General features: G+C 46.6%; 1 protein-coding gene across 3 annotated transcripts in view; it reads left to right on the top strand.

Moving 5' to 3' along the window:
• Positions 1-27,009, top strand: part of SH3RF1 (SH3 domain containing ring finger 1) — a 157,823-nt gene that overhangs the window by 92,912 nt on the left and 37,902 nt on the right. For all 3 annotated transcript variants that reach the window (XM_040227836.1, XM_040227907.1, XM_040227754.1), the window contains exons 3-4: positions 19,747-20,022; positions 20,764-20,859. In XM_040227836.1, coding sequence (XP_040083770.1) covers positions 19,747-20,022; positions 20,764-20,859 — 372 coding nt within the window. The remainder of the gene's footprint in view (positions 1-19,746; positions 20,023-20,763; positions 20,860-27,009) is intronic.

The following is a 27,009-nucleotide window of genomic DNA, read 5'->3' as shown; positions in this document are numbered from 1 at the left end:
GACACTTCTCCAGAGAAGACATATGGATGGCCAACAGGCACATGAAGAGGTGCTCAGCTTTGCTAATTATTTGAGAAATGCAAATCAAAACGGCACTGAGGCACCACCTGCGCTGCTCAGAATGGCCCTTTTAAAAAGTCTACAAATAATGAATGCTGAGGAGGGTATGGGGAAAAGGGAACCCTCCTACACTGTTGGAGGGAATGTAAATTGGTGCATCACTATAGAGAATAGTATGAAGCTTCCTCAGAAAACTGAAAAGAGACTTGTCATATGATCCGGCAACCCTACTCCTGGGCATGTATGTGGAGAAGATTCTAATTTGGAAAGGCACACGCACCCCAGTGTCCACAGCAGCACTGTTCACAGTAGCTAAGACGTGGAAGCAGCCTCAGTGTCCCTCAGCAGGTGACTGGACAAAGAAGACGTGGTGACCGTTTTCTACACATTCATGTATCAGCAGGGTGCCTCAGATTTCACCATTAGTTTAATCTCCTTCTACCTAAAAGAACTTATTAATCTTCCAAATCCTCTATTAAAAGGTTTTTCCAAAGTGAACGTTTGCTCAGAGAATTCTGGACCTAGGACACCAGGTGTGGAGCAGGGAGAAGACGGGTACCACCCACATCAGGGAGGAAAGAACGAGGCCCGCCAGGCTCCTCTGTCCATGGGGTTCTCCAGGCAGGAATACTGGAGTGGGTTGCCATTTCCTCCTCCAGGGGATCTTTCTGGACCCAGGGATCGAACCGTATCTCCTGCATCTGGTACACTGTAGGCAGCTTATTTACCACTGCACCACCTGAGAAGCCAGAGGGGACAGTGATTATGTTAAAATCTATTGAGACAAAGAGTAAACGTGTCTGAGTTTGCTCCACGTGCACAGGACTGACGTAAATTCGTATTTTTCACCGTCTCCCAGTGTATTTGAGATGCTTCTACTCAATCTTATTTACTTGGGTAGATGAGAGCGACAACCAAAGCCTAAAGCAAATAAAGGAAAACAAAACCACATGAGGTTGGGGAAGCGCTGGGATGAGACCCCATGGGTCACGGTGCATGGGGTGCCCACCTTGCCCTCTGGCCATGCTTTTAAGCTCCGACCTGGGCAGTGGTTGTTAGCGTCCCTGATGGTGCAGGGCGCAGAGTGATCTGTTACCACTGTAGTGGGCTAGTCTGGTGATGGCTGGAGTCAGGAGGTGGGTCAGTATTTACACGAGTGGGCCTTGGGAGAGCCTGGCTGACACACGCTTCTCCTCAGCAGGTACTCGGTTGACCCTTTTCCTTTACTGCTTCATTCTTCGGGCCCGTCCCAGGCCGAGCAGCAGCACGTCGGGTGTGGAGGGGAGGAGCCGCTCCAGCTGCCTGGGCTGCGTCTGCCTCCTTGGCTCTCACTGTGCTCCACGTGGTGTCCTGGCCCCTGGGCTCAGAGCTGAGGTTTCCTGTAGTTGTGCCTGGCAATCCATGCCGGGGCTGAGGCTGGTTGTTGGGGGTTGGGGGGGCGGGATAGGGGCTGCTCTGCGTGCAGGCGAGGGGTCCGCCGCCGCCCCACCGTCCTCTGGGACGTTGACTGCAGACAGCAGCGGAGGCCTCTGTCCACATGGTCATCTGGGGTCACCACCTCGGCTTCTGCTGCAGCTTAGTGGGAGGAATAAGTTTTAGGGAAAAAAAAATACAGAGTTCTGATAAGATGCAGTTTGGAAGGTCCAACCAACTCTTTGAAGTAGAACACTGTAAAATGTATTCAAAGTAAATCGTATTTCACTTGGAAGCAAACACAGTTCCAAGAATGAGCTAAGGTAAACAGAGGGTGGCCTTGCCTGGCGTTGTGCGGGGCCGTCTCTGGGCCGGGCCCCCAGCAGCCGTCTCCCCTGGCCGTGAGCCCCGCAGCGCTGCCTGCTGTCCTCGAGTGACCCGGGCAGTGTGGGGAGTCCCCTTAGCCGGACGAGAGGGGCCGCACCTGTCCCGTGGCTGTGGACCTCCTTGGGCTGGCCAGGGGAGCGAGGGTTGGCTCTGGGTCCCCGCGCAGTGTTGGCTTTTTTACTCCTGCAGTGAATCACCAGAAACTTCGGGCTGAAACAGTGTAAATTTATTTCCTTACAGTTCGGTAGGTCAGAGTCTCCCTGGGCTGATCCCAAGGCGGAGGCGAGCCTGAGTGCTCCCGGGACGCTCCAAGAATGTTTCCTGCCTTTTCCTCGGGCTAGAGGCCATGCGGCCCTAGGCCGGGGTCCTCCTCCACCTTCCCACCTCGTGAGACACAGTGTATTGTCTCCATAGCCGGCAGCATCCACCCCATCACTGCTGCCTCTGCCTCCCAGCTCTGTGGGAGTGTTTCTGATTATCCTGTGATGACCCGTGGCCCACTCAGTCCAGGACAAGCACCTCAGCTGAAGGCTCTGAACTGCTCCTCTGCCAAGTCTCACTGGCCCACTGAAGCAACATCTCAGGGTTTAGGGTCCTGACCTTGGCACTGACCAGCTGTGTGATGTTGGCATTAGGTTTGCCTTTTTGCCCCAGTGTGCTGGAGTTGGTCTAAATAATCGTGTGGGTTCCTTCCAGCAGCAGCACCCTGTGAATCTATGCCTCTGAAGAGGGATCAGGTTCACTGTTTCTAAAATTTAACTCTCATGGACCCTGTGTGAGAACCAAGGCTTTAATGCCCATCAGCTTTGTGAGTATCTGTGTATGTATTCAGCCCATGCACACTTTTGATATTTGCTATTCAGTCACGCAGGGAACTGTATCAGTGAAACTATGTTTAGAATCTTTTATCTGTTTTCTTACCCATTAACTCCATGGAAACCGGTCTCCATGTATGTAAGCAACTTGAAAATAAGAGTTATTTTAAAACATTTTAACACTTAGTTTACTTTTAAAATAGTAGATTATACAGTTAACATGAAGTCAAAATGATGTTGTTGTTCAGTCGCTAGGTTGTTCCAACTCTCTGCAACCCCATGGACTGCATCACACCAGGCTTCCCTGCCCATCACAATCTCCCAGAGCTTGCTTAGACTCACATCCATTGAGTTGGTGATGCCATTTACCATCTCATCTTCGTCACCCTCTTCTCCTTTTGCCTTCAATCTATTCCAGCATCAGAGTCTTTTCCAATGAGGCAGCTCTTCGCATCAGGTGGCCAAAGTATTGAAGCTTCAGGTTCAGCATCAGTCCTTCCAATGAATATTCAGGGTTGATTTCCTTTAGGATTGACTGTTTTGATCACCTTGCAGTCCAAAGGGCTCTCAAGAGTCTTCGCTAGCACCACAGTTGGAAAGCATCAGTACTTTGGCACTCAGCCTTCTTTATGGTCCAACGCTCACATCCATACACGACTACTCGAAAAACTGTAGCTTTGACTATATGGACCTTTGTTGGCAAAGTGATGTCTCTGCTTTTTAATACAGTGTCTAGATTTGTCATAGCTTTTCTTCCAAGGAACAAGTGTCTTTTAATTTCATGGCTGCAGTTACCATCCTCTGATTTTGGAGCCCAAGAAAACAAAGTCTGTCACTGTTTCCATTGTTCCCCCATCTATTTGCTATGACATGCTGGAGTCCACGGGGTCACAAAGAATCGGACATGACTTAGCGACTGAACAACGTTTCCCATGAAGTGATAGGATCATATGCCATAATCTTAGTGTTTTGAATGCTGAGTTTTAAGCCAGCTTTTTCACTCTCCTCTTTCACCTTCATCAAGAGGCTCTTTAGTTCCTCTTCACTTTCTGCCATAAGGGTGATATCTGAGCTTATTGATATTTCTCCCGGCAATCTTGATTCCAGCTTGTGCTTCCTCCAGCCCAGCATTGCATGTGATATGCTCTGCATGTAAGTTAAATAAGCAAGATGACAATATACCACCTTGACGTACTCCTTTCCCAACTTGGAACCAGTCCATTGTTCCATGTCCGGTTCTAACTGTTGCTTCTTGACCTGCATACAGGTTTCTCAGGAGGCAGATAAGGTGGTCTGGTAGTCCCATCTCTTTTAGAATTTTCCACAGTTTTTTGTGGTCTACACAGTCAAAGGCTTTAGCATTGTCAGTGATACAGAAGTAAATGTTTTTCTGGAATTCTCATGCTTTTTCTATGAAGTGTGCCTCATTATAAAATTATTAACTTGTAAAATGGCTTGAGTGAAAGTCGCTCAGTCATGTTCGACTCTTTGCAACCCCATGGACTATAGCCATCAGGCTTCTCTGTCCATGGAATTCTTCAGGCAAGAACACAGGAGTAGGTTGCCATTTCCTTCTTCAAGGGATCTTTCTGACTACGTAAAATATATAAAATAGCTTATATTAGAGTAATCCTTTTAGTGATGTGGACATATACACTGGATTGTGAATGTTCTTTTGTGTTTAAATAAACGTTCCTTGCATTTACAAATTTATTGTGTGTTTGTTAAGATCAGCGTGGAGATCTTTCAGTGCTTGATTTTATAACTTTTTTTCCGTTCTTGCAAATGCTGTCATTTTTTTAGTTTTTATCTTATTTAAGTAGAGAATGAAAAATATCTCCCTGGTCCAAGTGGCTGTTTATAAAGATCTGTAGGGTACAAGCTGAGGAAATCTTTTTAATGAAACATCTGTTTTTCAAAAGAATTTCACAGTGGAGGACAAAAAAATTGAGCAAAGACTTCTCTTCAGTCCATTTGTGTCCAGCAGGCAGACGGTGGGAGCTGGTACAGGATACCTGGTATCCCTGCTCAGCCTCAGAATAAGGACGACACAGACACACTGTACTTAGACATGGCTCATCGTCCTTTCCAGCGTAACTGGCTGACACCCCTGCGAAGAGTGGCAGGCGTCAGCAGTGTTCTTGGCTGTGGGTTTCGAGTAGGTGTTTGGGTGGGAAAGGAGGCGTGTCTCGTTGAGGGTTGGGGCTGGGTGCTGACGGGCGGGGCCACCAGCCCCTCTCGGAGTCGCCGCTGTGGGGAAAACCCTTCCTTCTGCCCGCACTGAGCTTGGGCTGTCGTGACGTCCCTTTAGCTTTAGGCCCAGGAGCTGCACATAAAGAATAAGTGTAATACTGGTCTTTAACGTCACCCTGTCAGGCTTGCAAAGGCTCCGCCCTGAGGTGAGTGTGAGCTTTGGGGTCGCCAGAGGTATAGCGTTGGTTGCTGTAGCCTATTAGTGGGAATAATGGCGATCCCGGACCTGCCGGCTGCTGCGAGCGTGGAGCGCGCATCGTCAGTGCTCAGCTAGCCCTGCTGTCGTCTTCCCTCTGCAGTTCTCTTCTCCCAAGCCTCTGGAGCGCTTCTCTCATTTATTTATGTGTGTTTGGCGGTGCTGGGTCTTCCCCGCCGCCGGCCTTCCTCTCCTGGCAGTGCGCAGGCTTCTCGCGTGGAGCACGGGCTTAGCTGCTCGTCAGCATGTGCGATCTCCCCAGACCAAGGATCAAACCCGTGTTCCCTGCATTGACAGGTGGATTCTCCCCCACTGTGCCACCAGGGAAGTCCCCTTTTAAGGCCTTCCAACGTGGCTGTAGACCTTGTGTCTTTAGAGACCATGTTACCAATACTCCCCTTAAGCTGGGATACAGAGACAGAACAAGGTGCTCCGTTATGAAGGTAAAGGAACAGCACGTGAAAACCAGCGTCCATTGTTTAAGAAAAACGGGACCCCCGCTGTCGCCACAGTCACACTCCTCACTTCTGTACAAGAACCTGTGATGCCTTCACCTGTGTGATTCCACCCTGAGACGCAGGAGAGAGGAACGCTGAAGTGTGATGCTGTGTCCTGGCAAGTCAGGTCAGCGATGGTGGGGTGGTGGGCCTGCTCTTATGTTTCTGCGAGACTTCAGAGAAAAATAATGGCTCTGTGTTAAACATCTGAAAATCTCCTCTCTCTGATGAATCAAGTTTTTGTGACTGTGGTTTTAATAATTCTCGTGTCACCCCTCCATCCAGCTGTTTAAAGGAGCTTGTAGACACTTGGTCATCAGGAGTACACGTTGGTTTCTGAAGTTCACACATCAAGTGACCCCCACGCTTCTCAGCAGTTAGTGATCTAATCCCTTTTTGAGCGGAGGGAAGGTGTGTACGTTTTTATTTTCTTCAAAGCTAAACTGTTAATTCTGCCGATTCTTGTGGTCTGCAGCAGCTAGAGGTCAACTCTCACTGTGAAGTCATGCCGACGGGAGCGCCAGAACTTCTTGCAGGGAAGTGAGGAGCATGATCGTGGACACAACTTAGGCCCCGTCCCCCCGTTTTTAAACAGCTGAACTTCTTGTATACATATGCTCCTTTTTTATGTCCATAAAGGAACTTATTAGCACAGCAAACTAAAACCTGTGTATTTATTGTGAGAGACGGGGCCTGAATGACAAGCGAGTGAAGTGAGGATGTTACTGTCATTCTGCTGAATTAATGTGCAAGAGTCGATGATTTGTGTAACTGAATATCCTCATCAGTGAGGGGGGCTTGGAGCTGGCAGTGAGGGGCAAGTGTTTAGGGTTCACCAGCTTTACTTCATTTTCTTTTAAAGGCTACTATATGGTTGGTGAAGAAAAATGTAGGAGGCTACTATTTTCAGTGCTTGATTTCTAAAGTGAGGTTGTCAGTATAGGGTTATCTTTTGTGTTATTCATCATCTTTGAATGTTGAAAAACAAGATAATCTATTACCATTTATAGTGAGTACCTTTGAGCTTTACACACTGCCTGCCTTTTTCTTATGCATTTTATCTTTGAAGTTATACCTATTCATGATAGAAAAATAGGCAACTACACAGCAGTGTCTAAAGTAAAAAATGCAAGTATCTGTCCTTTCATAGCTAGTCCTAAATTCCAGAGGTAGGTGCTTACTCTGTTTTCTGTAGTTCTGCTGGTTACCTGTACAACCTTATAAGACGCTTCCATTTCTTGATTGCTGAGCCTTAGACAGTATCAATTTCAGATACTCTGTCATAAAATTCAGATGTCTTCTCCCACCTCCCACCTCCTCTTCCCAAACAGCTGGTTTTTGTTCAGTATGATTTTTTTTTTTTTTTGCATTATTACAGTTGATAACGTTCCCTTCTGTGGCTCTAATTAAGGCTTCTTTGCTGTGTGTGGAGATTAATTCTAAAAATTGAAACCCAATAAAAACAGCACTTGCAGTGTTGGGATTATATAACCATTAGTCACTGCAATGGATCTGGGTCCGTGGAGAAGGACACATAACCTGGGTCAGGATCCTGCCCCACTGCAGGTGGGCTGGGCCCAGCTCCTGTGTCTGGTGGGTCCTCTTTCCATTTCTTTCCATTTTCCTCATGTCTCCCCAGTCATATGGGAGTCACATTTCTTGCCTCATGTGTCGTCTCTCTAGTGAGTGGGTGTGGGTTTGCATAGGAGTTGCCTCCTTGAATAATTTTTTTTTTCATCTGAAATGCACAGGGCATAAACCTCCTGAGATTTTGTGTTTAAAGATGTCTTTGTTTTGTCCATGCACAGAAGTAACAGGTTAGCTGGCTAAGATTTTCTGATCATGTTTATTATAAGATATTGAATATAGTTCCCTGTCCTTACTGTTCATCTATAGCATCTATAGTAGTTTGTATCTCTTAATCTCATCCTCACAGTTTATCCCTCCCCACCTTGCCCCACTGGTAACCATAAGTTTGTTTTCTCTGTCTGTGAGTCTGTTTCTGGTTTGTAAATAAGTTCATTTGTATCATCTTTTTAAGATCACATGTATAAGTAATATATGATATTTGTCTTTGTCTTCCTTCGCTTAGGATGCTCATTTCTAGGTCCATTCATGTTACTGCAAATGGCATTATTTCATTCTTTTTAGTGGCTGAGTAATATATATATATATATATGAATATATGTATGTATATATATGTGTATAGATATATATCTATTCCACATCTTCTTTTCCAATCATCCGTTGATGGACATTTAGGTAAGTTCCTTTCACATCTTGACTGTTGTAAATAGTGCTGCTGTGAACACTTGGGTGCGTGTATCTTTTCAAACTATGGTTTTCTCCAGATATACGCCCAGGAGTACGATTGCTAGATTATTTGATCATTCTCCTTTTAGTTTTTTAAGGAACCTTCACACTGTTCTCCACAGTGGCTGCACCAGTTTCCATCTCCACTAGCAGTGTCCTATGGTTTTCCTTTCCTCCACACCCTCTCCAGCATTTATTTGTAGAGTATTTGACAACGGCCATTCTGACCTGCATGAGGTGGTGCCTCATTGGTCTTCTGATCTGCATTTCTCTAATAATTAGCAATGTTGAATGTCTTATCACGCTCCCATTAGCCATGTTCATGTCTTCTTTGGAGAAATGTCTATTTAGATCTGCCCATTTTTTGTTGGGTTGTTCAGTTTTTGAATATGAGCTGTTTGTGTATTTGGGAAACTAAGCCCTTTTAGGCTGCATCGTTTGCAAATATTTTCTCCCAGGCTGTCGGTTGTCTTTATTTTGTCAACGGTTTCCTTTGCTGCACAGAAGCTTAGAAATGTAGGTTGGTCTCATGTGTTTATGTTTGCTTTGACTTCTGTTCCTTTGGGGGAGTGGGACACTCACCATCTTGATCATGAGCCCTGCCTTAGATATTTTTCTATCCAGCCATTGAAATGCTTTTAGTGTATTTATAAGTTTTAATAAAAGAATTTGACTATCTTAAAAGTGAATATAATTTGACTACTCACACCAAAGGCTTTTTGGTCTGTTTTTTACTTTTTTAGATATCAACTAATTTTCATTTTGAGATATAGTTCACATACTAATAAAATTCACCCATTTACAGCCACTGGAATTTTCCTGATTTCACATGCTTTCAACTCTTTTTCTCTAAGTTCTTAAAAATTTCTGGTATGCTAATACATGTTTGTTGGAAAAGGTCAGTTTTCATTCCAATCCCAGAGAAAGACAATGCCAAAGAATGTTCAAACTACCGCACAGTTGTACCCACCTCACATGCTAGCAAAGTAATGCTCAGAATTCTCCAAGCTAGGTTTCAGCAGTATGTGAACCTTGAACTTCCAGATGTTCAATCTGGATTTAGAAAAGGCAGAGGGACCAGAGATCAAATTGCCAACATCCATTAGATCATAGAAAAAGCAAGAGAATTTCAGGAAAATATCTACTTCTGTTTCACTGACTTTGACTGTGTGAATCACAGCAAACTGTGGAAAATTTTTGAGAAATGGGAATACCAGACCACCTTACCTGCCTCCTGAGAAATCTATAGGCAGGTCAAGAAGCAACAGTTAGAACTGGACATGGAACAACAGTCTGGTTCCAAATTGGGAAAGGAGTACGTCAAAGCTGTATATTGTCACCCTGCTCATTTAACTTATATGCAGAGTATATCATGCATAGTGCCGGGCTAGATGAAGCACAGGCTGGAATCAAGACTGCTGGGAGAAATATCAATAACCTCAGATATGCAGATAACACCACTTTTATGGCAGAAAGCAAAGAGGAACTAAAGAGTCTCTTGATGCAGGTGAAAGAGGAGAGTGAAAAAGCTGGCTTAAAACTCAACATTCACAAAGCTAAGATCATGGTATCTAGTCCCATCACTTCATGGCAAATAGATGAGGAAACAATGGAAACAGTGACAGACTTTATTTTCTTGGACTCCAAAATCACTGCAGTGAGTGCAGCCATGAAATGGCTCCTTGGAAGATGCTCGCTTCCTTGGAAGAAAAGCTATGACAAATCTAGACAGCATATTAAAAAATAGTGACATCACTTTGCCAATAAAGGTCTGTATAGTTAAAGCTCTGGTTTTTCCAGTGGTCATCTACAGATGTGAGGGTTGGAACATAAAGTTGAGTCCCAGATAATTGATGCTTTTGAACTGTGGTATTGTAGAAGACTGTTAGGAGTCCCTAGGAGATCAAATCAGTCAATCCTAAAGGAAATCAGTCCTGAATATTCATTGGAAGGACTGATGATGAAGCTGAAGCTCCAATACTTTGGCTACTTGATGCAAGGAACTGACTCATTAGAAAAGATGCTGATGCTGGGAAAGATTAAAGGCAAGAGGAGCAGGGGATTACAGAGAATGAGATGGCTGGATGGCATCACTAACTTGATGGACAGGAGTTTGAGCAAGCTCCGGGAGTCGGTGATGGACAGGGAAGCCTGGTGTGCTGCAGTGCGTGGGGTCACATGGGCTGAGTCAGACACGACTGAGCGACCAAACTAAACTAAATGCATGTTTTCCCTCTTTTTCTAGAACTTCTATGTGTTAGTCGCTCAGTCGTGTCTGACTCTTTGCAACCCCATGGGCTACAGCCCACCAGACTCCTCTGTCCATGGGATTTCTGAGGCAGGAATAGTGGAGTGGGCTGCTGTGTCCTTCTCCAGGGATCCTCTGGACCCAAGGATCGAACCTGGGTCTCCTACACTGCAGGCAGATTCTTTACCATCTGAGCCACCAGGGACTCAGGCAAGTAAACACCTGTGTTTAGCCACGACTGCATACCGCCTTGATTTGCGGGGTGCTCTTCCTTTGATTTCCTTTCCTAGATCAGATAAAACAACCCATCTCAGAGCCCTGAGCTTCTGTTGGGTTGTTGTATATCAGTGGACACCCCACTGACTTCTCACGCAGAGTTCTTGGTCGTAGGACACCAGACACACCCTGGCGACTCGGCCAGAGGGTATGAGGCTGGTGGGGGCGGTGGGGGTGGGAGAGGGACAGGCAGAAACGCCTCTCCTCTCTTAGGATTGTGAGGTTGCTGTGAAAGGGTGTGGGGAGGAGGGACCTTGTCTTTCAGTAAATGCACTTACTGTGTGTAAGGCCCAGAGCTGGGTCCTGCAGGGGACTCAGGACCGTGTCAGAGACTATCCCTGCTCTCAGAGTCTCATGTCTTGCACTGTTACTAGCTAAGAATACAAGTGTATATTTAAAAGGTACAGTTAAGCCAACCATAGACAACCGTAGACAACAATCTCGGGTCCAGAAGGAGATGTACATCTCTATTAAGGAATAAGAAAGGGGTTGGACACTGTTGTATTTGAGTTGTGTCTTGTAAGGTAAATGGGCTTCTGACAAGTGGACGTGGGGTCTGGGGAAGAGGGCTCTTCAAATGGAGAGAGTGTTGGAGAAATGTCCCAGGGGTGGGGGAAGAGAGACTGTGTTAGGCACTAGGGAGTTAGAATGTTGGATACCTACTGAGAAAAGAGGATGAGGTATTTGAGAAAATTGTTTGGGATCTTAAGTGTCAGGAGAAGAGTTTGAACCGAGTTTGCTGGAAGGGAATTGGAAAAAGCCTGATCTGATAGAAATGATAGTTTTAATGAGATGAGTGTGGTAGATCTCTTGGCGTGAAATCCAGTGAGTTGATTCTGGTCTGCCCACTGGGCTGTCAGGATGCAAATGGGAGACTTTGCCCTGGTCTCACTGTGCTCACTCACAGCCTGTGGACAGGACAGCCTAGTTGCTTTACCCAAAGAAACATTCAGTTATAACACATTTTTAAAAACATAGATATGTAGTAGGTATTTAGTAGATTTTTAGCTATAATTGAATCCATTCCCATGGCCACCTCAAATGATCAAATTTCTCATCTCAGATTTTATTATGAATGCAGCCAGAATCATCAGGTATCTTCTTATGCTATACGTTGTTGTTTTTCAGTTGCTGAGTTGTATCTGAGTTGTTGCAACCCCATGAACTGCAGCACGCCGGGCTTCCCTGTCCTTCACTGTCTCCTGGAGTTTGCTCAAATTTATGTCCATTCAGTCTGTGATACTATCCAACCATTTCATCCTCTGTCTTCCTCTTCTCTTCCTGCCCTCAATCTTTCCCAGCATCAGTGTCCTTTCCAATGACAAAATGTGGTCCACTGGAGGAGGGACTGGCAAGCCACTCCAGTATTCTTGCCTTGAGAACCCTAGGAACAGTATGAAAAAACTGCCATTTGTATTAAATGCTTATTACGAGTAGTCTTGTTTAACTTATACTCGCTGCTATATGTTTAATCATCTAGAAATATAAAAAATAATTTATCTCTTTATGATTTATTTTGGTTGAATGTTAGTGTCAGTCATGTCTAACTCTTTGTGACTCCCTGGACTGTAGCTTGCCAGACTCTGTCCATGGGATTTCCCAGGCAAGAATATTGGAGTGGGTACCTGTTCCCTTCTCCAGGGGATCTTCCCTACCCAGGGATCAAACCTGTGTTTCCCGAATTGCAGGCAGATTTTTTACCATCTGAGCCACCAGGGAAGCCCCTCATTTTGGTTGAAAATACCTTTAATTCATAACCTATTGTTTGGTTATTTAGAGAAAGAAGAGTTAGGTTTGGGCTTATCAGAAGTGTCTTGGTAAATCTTTCCTTTTAAGTTTCTCTTATTTTTTATTTTTGGAAATCATTATACTTGAATTGGAATACTGTTGTTGTTTTTTTAAGAGTGCTTCAATAAAATCACTCGTTTCAAAATAATAATCTGCTATTGATAAAAATTATTTATTGCACAAGGGTTATTTCTTTTCCTCTTATATCATCATATATTTGGAGAAATTAAGGCATAAAGACAGTGTTTTTCAGTAATACTCATCTCACCCACAGAATATTTTCAAGTATTTTAAGCATCCTTTTAAGACAGATTTAGTCAAAGGTGAAAGAGCTTAGTTGAAAAGGCCAGGAGATTGTACTTCGAATTCTTTTTGAAAGCCCAGATCCCAAAGCTTTTGCACCCACGAGTTGAGTTTGTTTCCTTATTGAAGATGTTGATGGTGCCGTCTGGGTTCACAGGGTTGACTTTCCGTCCTTAGAGCAGATTGTTCCTTAGTGAGAGAGTGTCATGCTCTGTGGTTCCGTGCCATCTTCACAGTGGCTCAGCCAGCAGAGCAGTCCTTTGGAAAGTAGTGAGTGTGCCAGGCACATTATGCGTCACTTTTGCATGGAAAGCACACGTGGTGAGAGGAAGGGCCGAGTGAGTGTGGCCCACAGCTGAGCTGCCTCAGCTCTCCTGTAACCTGGACCCCAGGGTGTTGAGGTCCTTCACATCCCAGGTGTCTTCTTCCCAAACGTGCCATCAGTGACCCTGCCCACACCTTATCCCCTCCGCACGCCGGAGAGCCCACCCCTAAAAAGGGAACAGAGACAGAACCAGCAGGAATGAAGGCACCCTCTCGGATGGTCTGGGAGCCACAGGAGTCATCGAGATCACAGGTTGTCCTGTCTTCCTTTGCCTTTGGGCAGAACTCATCTTGTGAGAAGTTGGATTCTTCCAAGTCTCCAGTGACAGAGGTGTCATAATTCACTGCAGTATTGAACAGCCCTTGCTGTCAGGAAATCCTTTCATCCCACTTAAATAATGTATGCATCCGTTTCAGCCTGTGTTTCTCCATCAGCAAATACGCAGCTGACTTACTCTCCCTGCATGAGACTTCTCTGTTGTATTTGAAGACTGACTGCCCCACAAATACATCTCAGCTTCTGCAGCTTGTCTTTCATAGTATTTTCAAATATTATGTAGAGAGAATAGGTGAGATATAGGTAAAGTCATCTGTACTTCTCTCTCCCCACTGAGAGCCCTGTGTACCTTCTGCTTGTGGATTTCAGACTGTGTCCAAGGCATCCAGGGAGAGGCCGCTGGCACTGGTGTGGGGTCAGATGGCCACAGACACCCGCTTCTCGGCCTCAGTGCTGGGCCTCCTTCCTGTTGGGTGCTGGTCTCTGCTTCTGCATTGCTGGTCTCTTGTTTGCCCAGGTAGGCTTGTTACTGACTGAGACACTTGCCTATTTTTCCCCCACATGCACACATAGTTACAGATCCGGCATATGCGGTCACTTCTAAGTTTTCTTCACTGTGCTGCCACTGGTTTATTTTTAAAACATTTTAATATTGAAGTAAAACTTACATTAAGTGAATCACAGTGTGGAAATCCTCAAGTGTAGAATTATACTGAGTTTTGACACGTGTCTATAGCTGACTAACCAACATCCCAGCCAAGATATAAAATACATCTATTTTCTCATGCCTTGTGAGGGTTTCTTTACAGTAGTTTGGCTTTACCTCTTCTCAAAGTCATATAAATGTAATTTGTATATATGTATTCTGATACCACTCTAATGGCCGAAAGTGAAGAGGAACTAAAGAGCCTCTTGATGAGGATGAAAGAGGAGAGTGAAAAAGCTGGCTTGAAATTCAACATGAAATAAACTATCATGACATCAGTCCCATCACTTCATGGCGAACAGAAGGGGAAAAAGTGGAAACAGTGACAGATTTTATTTTCTTGGGCTCCAAAATCGCTGCAGATGGTGACTGCAGCCACGAAACTAAAAGACACTTGCTTCTTGCAAGGAAAGCTATGACCAACCCAAACAGCGTAATAAGAAAGCAGAGACATCACTTTGCCAACAAAGGTCCATCTAGTCAAAGCTCTGGTTTTTCCAGTAGTCATGTACGGGTGTGAGAGTCAGACCATAAAGAAGGCTGAGTGCCAAAGAATTGATGCTTTCTAAGGGTAGCGCTGAAGAAGACTCTTGAGTCCCTTGGACAGCAAGGAGATCAAACCAGTCGATCCTAAAGGAAATCAACCCTGAATATTCATTGAAAGGACCGATGCAGAAACTCCAATCCTTTGGTCACCTGATGCAGAGAGCTGGTTCATTGGAAAAGACCCTGATGCTAGGAAAGATTGAAGGCAAAAGGAGAAGTGGGTGACAGAGGATAGGATGCTTAGATAGTGTCACCAACTCAATGCACATGAATTTGAGCAAGCTCCAGGAGGTAGTGAAGGACAGAGGAGCCTGGCGTGCTGCAGTCCATGGGGTCACAAGGAGTCGGACATGACTGAGTGACTGAATGACAATTCTGATACGTGTTTATTCTGGTTTTCCATCCATAAGTGTCTGTAAGTTGCCCTTTTCTCTGTTCTAAACTAGCTGAGGAGCCCAGCGTTCATCTTCGGCAGATGGACCACCTGGGTTTTCAGTGTTCGCATTGTGAATAGTTCTGCAGGGAGCATTTCTGTGCAGATCTATGTGTGGACACACCTTCATTTCTCGGATTAACACCCAGCACTGGAATTGTGGGGCCATGAGGAGCTGTGTTTGTAACCTTATAAGAAACTGTTGAGTAGTTTTCCAGAGTGGTTACACCATTTTAAATGCCCACTAGCAGCGTGTGTAAGTTGTTGGCTCTGTTTCATTGACATTTTCTGTTGTCAGTCTTTTAAATTTTAATCATCCTAATGGGTCTGAAGCAATAACTCGTTGTGGTTCTAGTTTATGTCTCCCTGATGCCCAGGGATGTTGAGTACCTTTGCGGTTCCTTTTTGAAGGGTGTGTTTAGATCTTTTGCCTGGGTGTCAGCTGGATTGGTGGGTTGTTGTTTACTTGCAGTTCTTCATGTTTCTGAATTTAAGTCCCTTGTCAGATACAGCTATTGCACGTCTTTCCCCCTGTATGTAGCATGAATTTTTATTTTTTTATTGTCTCGTTTGAAGAACAGAATTTTCCAGTTTTGATAAAGTTCAACTTGTAAATTTTAATGTTTAGTTAAGATTGGGGGGGGCGGCAAAGGAGACCTGCCTCATCATTAAGATATTATTCTGTGTGTTTTCCTAGAAAACTTACAGGTTTAGATTTTGCGTTCGATTCTGAGATCCATTTCAAGTTATTTTTATATGTGGCGTGAGGTAGGGGTTTCTCCTATGGACTTCTAAGAGTTTCACATCCATTGTTGAAAAGACTTTGTTTTCCCTAGTTAAACTGCCTTGACACGTTTACTTGATTGTCCATATATGTGTGGGTCTGCTCCAGTGTTGTTTTAATTCTGTAACTGGGAACTGTCTTTCGCATTTAATGTTATGTTTAAATTATATGAGCATCTCTCTGCACTACATCAATGAAAACACTGGACGAAAAAAAGGGAAAAATCTAACCCAGGCAGTTGAACTAGAGATCTCACCTGACCGTCCTGTTCAGTATTGAAACCTGCTCCCATATGCCTGCCCCTAAGCTTCTGGCTCACCCACCTTCCTGGCTTTCTGTGAGGGTTGGACGGGGGCCTTGCAGGGCCCCTCAGGCAGGGCCGTTCTTCCCTGTCTGCCCATGGCCCCGGGGCAGGTGGGAGGAAAGGCCTGCAAGGGCAGGGCTCTTGCCGGGAACCCAGGTGTTTCCCAAATAGAAAAATCGATGCTTTACCAGGAAATAGCCCTCATTCTACCATGAATCCTCAAGACAGCAGATCAAGTTACTGTCACTAATTTTCCCAGTAAATTTTGCTGCTCTCTGCAAAATGTTATCATAATTATTAAATGTGATGAAACAGAAAACTAAGAGGGCGACGAGCAGCACGAGTTCCCTTCATTTTATTTCAGTGACTGCATTCTCAAGAGCTCTCTTCCCTTTGAAACATTTGTAAGATTTGTTTTCTGTAATGGTTTGTCAGTTGGGCGCTCCATTTTTAAGGCCATCCAAGAAAAAATACAATGTATCAGCTGTGTGACTGGTTCCTCATAACCGCCAGAAGAGTGTGTAAGAAAGATGTTTGTTTGCTGTGGTTTGCTGCAGGCTTGGCTTCGCGTTTTTCAGATGCCAACAGTTCACTCAGTGCGAAGCCCTCAGCTGTCCAGAGCGTGCCCCGTCTCCAGCTTTGTCTGCAGCACACGCTGAGGGGGACGCCGGTTGGCAGCGGTGGCCCTCGTTTCTCCAGGTGCTCCTTGCGCACAGGTGCCAGGTCCCTTGGCAGCCCCAAGGGCTGCGGAGTGACAAGCCTCCTTCCTGCCTCTGCTCTTGCTCTGTCCACCGTGCGTGTCCACCACGTGCTGGGCCCAGAGGAGGTGCTGGGGACAGGCCACATGGGTGGGCAGCCATGCATCCCCACGGAGCACGACTCACAAGCATGGGGGGTGTGGTCAGTGTATCCGTAGCTGGTGAGCCTGACCCACCGTAGAATCGTCTTTGAAGCAGCTGACCCTGTGGATGTGGTTTTTCCCATGTAGCCATCACAGTTCAGTGCTCAGCCTACCAGCAATGAGGTTCATTCCTCCCTTATTCATCCAGCAGGGCTGTGATCATGGGCACCCAGGTGGGTGCTCGTGAGGAGAGATGGGAGGCTGCAGCCCCTGTGCCCAGGTACCCTGGTCTCATGAGGACCAGGCTGAGAGCCAAGTGAGGACGGTGTGCAGTGGGCTCAGGATGAGCAGCCCCTCCTCCCACCCTGAGGGTGGGGTGGGGACCTCCGCCAGGCAGCAGCATTCAGTCTAGTCCTAAAGCAGATGGGGCTAGTACGTGTGGAAACGGACCGTCCTGTGGACCTTCACCCAACCCCGAACTTGGCCTTATTTATGGGTGATTCCAAACGACAGAAGCTTCTGTCCTAGACAGACAGGAAACTGTAAGAGGGGGAAAGCCGGCCTCCTTGTCACCTCAGGATGTGTCCCTCCAGGGACATACTGGGGACCCTCCAGGTAGGAACGTGGTGGGGGCTAGGTGCCCTTGGTGAGCTGCAGTGGAAGACTGTCAGTCCGTCCAGGCCGCCTCATAAGACACCCCAGATGGCGCAGCTTGTAAATGACAAGCACGATCTCTCACACTGTAGCATCTGGCAAGTCCAGGACCAGCTGTCTGGAGGAGTCCCTCCTGTCCACTGCTTGTGCCCCTCGCTGCACCCTCACTGGGCAGAAGGGACGTGGGGCTTCTGGGGTACTAATTGCACTGCTGAGGGCCCCACCTTGTGCTCTGAGCGCCCAGCTCTCCAGCATAGCCTTTGAGGGGGTGGGCCTCAGCATCCGCGTCACAGGGGCACACAGACATTCAGACAGGAGCACGGAGCTGAGGCGCCCCTGAGACTGGAGATGGTGACAGCAGACTGGCCCGCCTGCTGAGGGTGGAAACCGGGGCAGGAGGGCATCCACACAGGGGGCTCAGTTCTTTCTGGAAGTTTCTGGAAGTCAAGTTGCAATCAGCCAGAGTTTATACCAATTGAGATACAGCTCAGTCATTAAACTTTACACATTTTATTGCTGTTCCTATGACAAGAGTATCTTCTAAATGTTCTTTTTAGTAGGCCATTGAATCTTTTTTACTTTATGGAGCAGTAAGAAATGCATGAAGGAATTTGAATTTAGAGGGGCTGTTGTGCATGTATATCTGGGCACTGGCATTTAGAGTCTATAAAATCAATTGGCAGTGAAGGTTTTATTTACATGTGAGGACCTCAGCTAGACCACCACGCTGCTCTTTGCCAGATGTACTGGAGTACGCCTGATAGGGCAGAAATGGGCCGGAAAGCAGTGAGTCAAAAGTGTCCGTGTGCCGTTCTCATGAGGATTTAATGTCCTATAAAATATCTGTGTATATAATGGAGAAGCAAAAATATTAGAAAAGTATAACAGGCCCACGTCATAGTTATTCTTTTTTATAGGAGGAAAGCAGTCACTGTTTACCGAAGTGTGTTTTTGGGTTAAGAACTGTTGTCAAAGCTCACATTGCCTTTCATGCCCAGCCACCGCCTCTGGCTCTCTCTGGCCGGCTCTGCCCCTGAGCCTCCCTTTCATATGTAGCCAAGTGAACTGTAAACTCCGAGGATGCCGGGGGGCCTTGCCCGGGAAGCAGTTTGGGAAGGCAGCCGAAGGTCTGGGGGCCAGGCGAGGCTGCAACCCCCAGCCTTTCCAGGAGGTGACCGAGGGCCCCCTGTGGCTCCCAGCTCTCGGGATGATTTTGGCACAAGGAAAATGCAGTCTTGCTTGCTTTTCAGTCACTTTACTCTTTATCCTTCATTGTCTGCAGTTTCTGTGGTGATCAGCCTTTTAAAAATCAGTGAACTTTGCTGGGTTTGAAATCAGGGTGAGATTCATTTTATTTAATACAGGAAGTTTTCTTTGGGGAAGTCTGACACAAACTGACTTTGCAGTCTCTTGGAATTTAATTGAATCAGCCCAGTGGAGCAGGACAGGGCCAGGGGCCCAACGTCTATTGGTGGGTTAGAGTGCCGTCGACCCCTGGCTGCCTTCTGCAGGGGTCCTGGTCACTGATTGAACCCAGCACGCAACGCAGTGTGTTTCCAGTTGCAGGCACCAGGGTGTAAGCAGGCTGTTGCCCGAAGTTTACTCCTGCCACTCACTGTGTTAAAAGTACTGGGTGATCTTTGCTGTTCAGTTGCTCAGTCGTGTCCAACTCTTTTCAACTCCATGGTCTGCACCACACCAAGCTTCTCTGTTCTTCACCATCTCCTGGAACTTGCTCAAACTCACGTCCATTGAGTTAGTGATGCCATCCAACCGTCTCGTCCTTTGTTGTCCCCTCCTCCTGCCTTCAATCTTTCCCAGCATCAGGATCTTTTCTCTTGAGTCGGCTCTTCATATCAGGTGGCCAAAGGTTTGGAGCTTCAGCTTCAGCATCAGTCCTTCCAACAAATATTCAGGGTTGATTTCCTTTAGGATTGACCTCCTTGCAGCCTTTGGCACTCAGCCTTCTTTTTGGTGCAGTTAATGTCAGAGTTTAAGTTTTTAATGAGTTTTTGAATTTTATGCCAGGAAGCCAGACTTAGTGGTATTCCACATCCTAAAAACCCTGAATAGGGTAGAAGCCTGGCTACATTAGCCTTAGGAACAGAGTGCCTTTTCAGGGGCCGGGGGTGTCTGCTGTTATTTCCTCATGTGACATGGTTTTGTTTGCTCTTGGTGACACACACACATGCAGTTTTTTATGTGGGATTGTCCTCCTGAGACAAAGTGTGTATTTGATCTGGACCTATTAACAACCACAGTGAAACAGTTGAATTTTCAGACATTTTTGGGACAGTTCTTTCATTAAAACTCCCCTCTTTCCTTCAGGGAATACCTCAGTTACCATGTGCCAAAGCATTATACAACTACGAAGGCAAGGAGCCCGGGGACCTAAAGTTCAGCAAAGGCGACATCATTGTCCTGCGGAGACAGGTGGATGAGAATTGGTACCACGGAGAGGTTGGCGGGGTCCACGGCTTCTTCCCCACCAACTTCGTCCAGATCATCAAACCGTTACCTCAGCCCCCGCCTCAGTGCAAAGCACTTTATGACTTTGAAGTTAAAGACAAGGAAGCTGACAAAGATTGCCTTCCGTTTGCAAAGGTAAAGTTAGAACACATTGCCTTCTGTTTGCCAGCTCTTCTGTGTACCTCCATGCATGAACTATGGCCTGTACAAAAAAATACAATAGTTTTATGTGAACTCTCTCTCTGTGCTTCTAAAAATATGTGGAAGCAGGCTTCTCAGATCAGAAAGACAGTAATTTTGTGCACAGAGTGTTCTCTATGAAAGATAATTTTGGTTGACGCGCTGTATGGTATCATTTTCATATTTCGGGCCTAAATGTAATTCTAAGCTATGTTTTCGGGTGGGTGCATGCCACTCGGGGATTTTAATTCCCTGAATTATGAATAACAAAATGAAGCATCATTACTTCCTTATTTTATATGTAAATTTCTTTGCTGAAAAGCATACCAGACTGTATCTACTGAATTGATAAAATGCTCTGGGATTTTGACCAGAATGTTGTGTGTTTTTGGTAAAGAAAAACAGTAGGATGTACATTTAAGTGGGCTTTTGGTGTTTCATCGGAGAGAAGGTGAGCAGAGCCTGAGAGTCTGTCTAGAGCAGGAGTTCAGGGCGTGGGTGGGGTGGCAGGTGCCGACAGGCTGCTAGTCTGGTCTGGTGCCCTTCAGTTCATCACCTCATTGTGGTCACATCCCAAAGACGTGGCATGGCATCTTAATTCATGTGCTCTTATAACCTGAGTCTCCTGTTAAAAAGAAAATTAGGTGGCGCGCTTCTTAGGGTCAGATGGAGTAATGTCCGTTGATGTCTCTTTAGGACGACGTTCTAACTGTGATCCGCAGAGTGGATGAAAACTGGGCTGAAGGCATGCTGGCAGACAAAATAGGAATATTCCCAATTTCATATGTCGAGGTGAGTCAGTGTGTGGAAGCATCAATCGTGTTAGTATTCTGCTTAGCGGACCAGTCTTAAGTGTGCAGGGTGAGCATTCAGGAGTCCTCACGATCATTTCTCAGTATACACACTCGTCTCCTCACTGTTGCACATGTAAGTGATACAGTGTTGCATATCCCTTTCTTGGATAAAACTAGGGAACAAAGACAAAAACCTAGTCCACTTAAGGAAAAAAAACCCTCATGGCAGAAAGCCCCAGGAATGCCCCTGTTCTAGATTGTGGGATGGAATTCCTCTATCCTGCCCTGCAGTTCCTGAGGGCCAGGGGACTGGGAGATGTTTGAGCTCTGTACTTTGTCCCCTGTCAAGAGCATTGGCGTGTCTGTCGAGTGGGACCCTGAGCTGCCTGCAGCCTCTGTCTTCCATTTGCAGTTTTGGGGTCAGAGGGTGGGTGGTCAGGTCCTGACTAAGGTGGGAGATGCATGTATCTGTGTATTTATGTGCCACACCTCAGAACTCAAACACTGATTTGCAGCGTAGCCTCCAGTCAGCATTAATTAAGCGATGAACTGCCCACACTTCATCCCAGCAGCCACTTAGCCACCCTCCCCACTTTAATCAGCTTCATTCAGAAACATACAGCCAATCCGCTTCAGCCAAGTCTCTTTAGGAGTATGTACTAAGGAATATGTTGTATTAAAGAATAAACGAACTAAATGAAAAATGAACTGCTGCTGCTGCTAAGTTGCTTCAGTTGTGTCCAACTCTGTGCGACCCCATAGATGGCAGCCCACCAGGCTCCCCCGTCCCTGGGATTCTCCAGGCAAGAACACTGGAGTGGGTTGCCATTTCCTTCTCCAATGCATGAAAGTGAAAAGTGAAAGTGAAGTCGCTCAGTTGTGTCTGACTCTTAGCGACCCCATGGACTGCAGCCCACCAGGCTCCTCCGTCCATGGGATTTTCCAGGCAAGAGTACTGGAGTGGGGTGCCATCGCCTTCTCCAAAACTGAACTAGGAAGTTATAATTTACAGTAGGCCTTGTAACATCATGGGCTTCCCTGGTGGCTCAGATGGTAAAGAGTCTGCCTGCAGTGTGGGAGACCCAGGTTCAGTCCCTGGCTCGGGAAGATCCCCTGGAGAAGGAAATGGCAACCCACTCCAGTAGTCTTGCCTGGAGAATCCCATAGACAGAGAGGACCCTGGCATGATACAGTCCATGGGGTCGCAAAGAGTCGGACGTGACTGAATGACTTCACTTTCACTTTGTAACATCATGTATAATACAGTTTCATGTCCTTTAGTCATAAGAGTTTCATACAAAAAGGGGTGTTTATATATAGTTATGACTGGTTTGCGTTGTTGTATGGCAGAAACCAACACAAAATTGTAAGCAGTTTTCCATCAATTTAAAAATAAACAAAATTTTTTAAAAAAGGATTTAATGCCAAAAACAAAGTTGAAGACGTTTCAGAGACTGAAACACCAGCCCAGACAACTCTGCAAGGTTAGCTGAGATCCCAGAAGGCTTCTGGGAAGAAGCAAGTTCTTAGCAATGTCTCTGTGGTTAGGTAGGTAGCGCTTCACCAAGAAAATGGAAAAGGTGCCTTTTTACAGCAGAAAGGACACTCACGCAGGATGACCAGCGTGTGCACAGGCCAGAAAGTAAGAGGCACATAGGCTGTTGGGAAATTGAAGGTGATTCTGTTTTTGAGATGTCAACTCATGTATCTTAAGCATGTAACAAAGTAAAACCACATCACTTTTGTTCGTGCCTTTTCACCTGAGGCATTTGTTTTGACATGATCCTGAGAACAAGAACGACAAATTGTGTCATTAGAGCCGTCGTTCAGTCTCCCTGTAGACAGTGAGATGGCCCACGTTTTCATAATAAACTACTTTGACTACCGTATAACCGTGGAAAGATAATTCAGATTGTGTACACACCTTGAGTTTTGTTCATATCCTTCAAACGTTCTTGTTTATTACAATTGTTTTTCCTTCTTTGGAAGTAAAGAACAGAGGAAATTCTCAGCTCTCAGGTAACCCTTCCTGTATACTGTTTATGTATTGTAACTGTGGTCATGGAAAGTTACACGCATTTCCGGGTATTTGGATGGTTACTGTCGGGAGCGTGGGTACATGAGCTTAGTAATGAGAGCCTGTCTCCACCTGTGTGAGCTGAGCTACAAGCCAGCACTTGGTGTGCAAGTGCTGGCCTCCACACCAGGCAGGTGTGCAAGAGGACTACCGTGCTTTTGTTACTGGGCAGGTGTAGAATTGAGTGACGGGCATGAATGATCCACCCACAGCAAACCCAGTCATTGAGAGTCGCTTGAGTCATGAGGATTATTTACTCTGACTTCGGTTGGGAAGATAAACGTCTGCCCAAGTTCCAAGTACTTGTATTCTCCTGCCTCTTAATTTCACAAGAGTAGTTTCCTCATTTGAACTGCAGTTTTGCCAGTTGAGACGAGTGAACAGATCGTCTCTCTTGGGGGGAGGGTGGTGACTGTGAGCTTGTCGTTGATGTCTGGCCGTTGGATGGACATTCCTGGCACCTGGAGATTGGCATGGGGTTCAGCCTTTAGGGGAGGAGGGTAGATTTCAATAGCAACCTACAAAATTCAACTGTTCAAGTAAAGGACAGGTGGCTGTACAGGCCAGCCTCACATGGAATGAACCCAGCTAGTGTTGGGAATCACAAACTGGGGCTCTTTCCTGAGTAATGTCTTTCTCTTGCTCCATAAACCCCTTCAGGGCTCAGACTGTCCCCGCTGTAAAAACAGACCATGTTACAGAAACCCAGTTGTAAATTATTTTCTTACACCTTGCAGACACACATTTAGGTCTGCACCGTGTTAGGTGCCTCTGACTTTTCCACAGTGCTGTCCCAGACTTACTGCTGAGGATCGAGCTGGTACGTGTGATGGTGCATCTCAGGGGCCCTGACCCCGCTGTGTCCTATGCACTGCGGTCCAGAGCTCAGATCAGATGTGACCCAGAGGACAGCCGCACAGTCCTTAAGGGCCCCAGTGTCCCATCCCATGAGGAAGTCAGCTCAGGGCCACGTCTCCAGAGCAGCATCCGGGCTGTCACAGCCTCACCAGCAGGGCTGGAACTCCAAGTCCTGCTGGGCGGCTGGTCTGCAGAGATACCCACGGGCGGGACTTGCCTGAGGCAGCAACTCTGACCGGGATGGCCGGGGTCGGGGGGGCGGGCCTGCAGCAGGATCTTGGGCTCAAGTCGGGAGCTCAGCATCAGCAGTGGGTGAGGAGAGAGCTGAGTGGGGAACCCAGGGCATTAGAGGCACTGCTGGGGTGCTGTCCCCTCCCCTGTGACCCCCCACCCCTTCCTCCATCTCCTGGCTCAATCCCACCCACCTCCAGCACCAGGACTGTGTATCCTGCTCCTGACCTGTGTCACAAGAGGTGACAAATGATTAAAGTACCAGAATCTTCAGGGTTTGAACAGAGAGTCTGGTGGGAAGTGAGCAGGAAGAGAAAGGCCATGTGAATGTCCTCGAATTCTGCCCCTCAGGGCTCTGTGAAGAGGAGAGGTCTTTGCCTTGATTGCCTCATACCCCCCCTCGAGACTTGCTCATCAGAGCCTCGAGGCTGTGGATTCTGTTCTTTGGATGGATCTCCCTGGACGTGGGAAACTAGGAAGGAAGGAAGATAGACGTTCCCTGGGGAAACCCAGGGGACTCTTGGAGAAACCACATCAAGATATGTGTAAAAGGCTGTGTTTGTCAAGGACTGAATGTGGTTTCAGAAGAAACCAGTAGCTTGCTACTTTCTTTGTTCAGAAATACCAGGCTCCTCTAAAACCGCACGGAAGATTTTAACACGCTCATTAATTCAGAGCTGACTCACTCACATTTCAGGGTCATTTGGACAAAGATGACATGATTCTCGGCACGCCAGAAGTTGGGGTGAAGTAAGTGCTACATCTGGCATTTTGGACGACACTCAGACATTGTTGTGTATTGCGGGCTTAAGAGCTGTACATTTTTATTAAATCTAGTCATGCATGTAAACTGTCACTCAGTTTTTCCAACAAAAAATATTATTTAGCAACTCTGCTACAGCTGGGATGTAAAGTGGAGGTGGCGTGAGGCGGGCATGGCCTGGTGGACTGCAGTCTTGTTCTGTGCTTGGTGCTGGCAGGGCCGGGGTGCTGTGTCGGGGGTGTATCCCTCAGTTAGATCTCTGCAGGCACGCCTGCCCTCCGCGTCTCATGCAGAGTGATTCTTCCTCTGCAGCTGCCCTGCCTCACACAGATGGCGCTATGGTCCTGAAAGAACTTGGACTCTGAGCCCAGAGGGCCAGGACCCCAGTCCTGGCTGGCCCAGCAGTTGTGGAGTGACTGTGTCCTCATCTGTGAAGCAGAGCCATGGGGTGAGCTGGGCTGGCAGTGCTGTGCATTGCCTGCACCTGTGAGATGTGTGTGTGCTGCGGGGTGACTGCAGCCGTCACCGCTGCACTCGTCATTTCTGCGCCGCAGAGTCCCCCGTCTGTGTCTCCTCTGTGGGCGTTGCCCTCTGCCCTGTGCACCCTCGGTAGGACTTGTGCTCCTGGGCCCAGCGTCTTTCCCTCTGGCTCACCTGGGCTCCCGTGCACAGCGCTACTCCTAGTCGCCTCACCGAACGCTAGTCGAGTGGGCAGCCTAAGGACCTGGTGAGCGGACACCGGAAATGAACTGGACTTGGACGTTGCTGACATTCACCTCTTTCAGCGAGAACTGACATTTTGTTGCCAGGTTATCTTAGTGTTACAATCGGACACCACCGTCCTCGAAGCACATTGACTTCTGGAAGTTCTTTGGTTTTGTTTGTTTTTAAATGAAGCTAGATGAGTGCTCGGTTATGCCTAGTTTAGACTTTTCCAGACCAAGGTAACGGTACTGAGGATTAGATCCTGTGGATTAGATCCTGCAGCCTCTCCAGGTTGTCTCCCTGATTGTTTGTGAGATGAGTTTTCAGCGGCTTGGCACTATCCCTTTGGCCCACTTTGAGCAGAAGTAGGGTAGCCTAATTGTTAAGGATCCTCATTTTTCTGAATTAACTTTATGGAGTTACCAGTGACACACAACAAACCCATGCATGTTGAAGGCGTAATGATTAGGTGTTGTTTGTTGTTTTCAGCTTTCAGAATCAGCCTGTAGACAAATCTTGGGAGATACTTCTGTGGCCAGAGAACAGAAGTGTGTCATCAGCCCTGATTAGAGAAGACCACGTGTGTATCTCCAGGAGCATAGGTGCGGCTTTCAGGGGAGTGAGAGCTGTGGACATAGGGACTTGGGAAACGTCGTCCGTGTTCCAGGGAGTTACACATGGAGGTTTAGGTGCAGTTTGCATTTGCCAAGGTGCCCCTCAGAGGAGCGAAGAGCATGGCTCACTTTACTCTTTCACCTTGAGTCTTTGCCCTAGAGAATGAGAGCCAAGGGTCAGAGCCATTGGCTTTGCTCTCAGTCAGAGAGAGCAGACCGAACGATACAAAAGGATATTCTGTCATTCATATTTAAGGGAGTATTCTTTTCCTTTCAGATGCAAAAGTGAAATGTTCAGTTGATTGAAATCATTTTTTTAAAACGAGAAGTGTAGGAAAATTGGGGAGAAGTTGTAAAGAGAATTACTATATTGCTTGGCTTCCCCAATACCCCTTCAATTCTGAAGTAATTTTTATAAAGTTATTGGAAAGTCAGGAAGACAGTCGGTTGTCATACTTTCTCCTTCAATTCTGAGGTAAATTAGTTTTTATAAATGCAATTCAGAGATACTGTTTAGGAATCAACGAGGGAGACTGACTGAATACCCAGCATCATATTTTCATTCATCTGCAAGTCGAGCTGGCCGAGTCCGCCAGCCCTGCATTGAGTAGTGTCTTCAGCCCGTGGGCTCTGCCCTGTGCTGAGGCTTCTCAGGTCTTCTGAGTGTCAGCTTGGTGTAATAGTGGCATTTCGTTTTACCACAGTGACAGAAGTGAGGGCTAGGACTCTGAAGTTCTCAGGGCAGGTCGACTCTGGACGCCAGGAAAAACCCTGCTCACTGTGGACAGCTGGAGGCAACCTGCCCAGACCTACTCAGAAAAAAAGGAAATCAGGCCAGGGTTTACTCGGCAGTTTACGCTCCATCTATTACACAGCAGCCTCTTTCCCATTTAAGAGTTT

This window comes from Oryx dammah, unplaced genomic scaffold (assembly GCF_014754425.2).
Source record: "Oryx dammah isolate SB20612 unplaced genomic scaffold, SCBI_Odam_1.1 HiC_scaffold_1, whole genome shotgun sequence".
Classification (NCBI taxonomy): Eukaryota; Metazoa; Chordata; class Mammalia; order Artiodactyla; family Bovidae; genus Oryx; species Oryx dammah.
The sequence above is the reverse complement of the archived record's forward strand: the minus strand, read 5'-3'. Positions and strand labels throughout refer to the sequence as shown.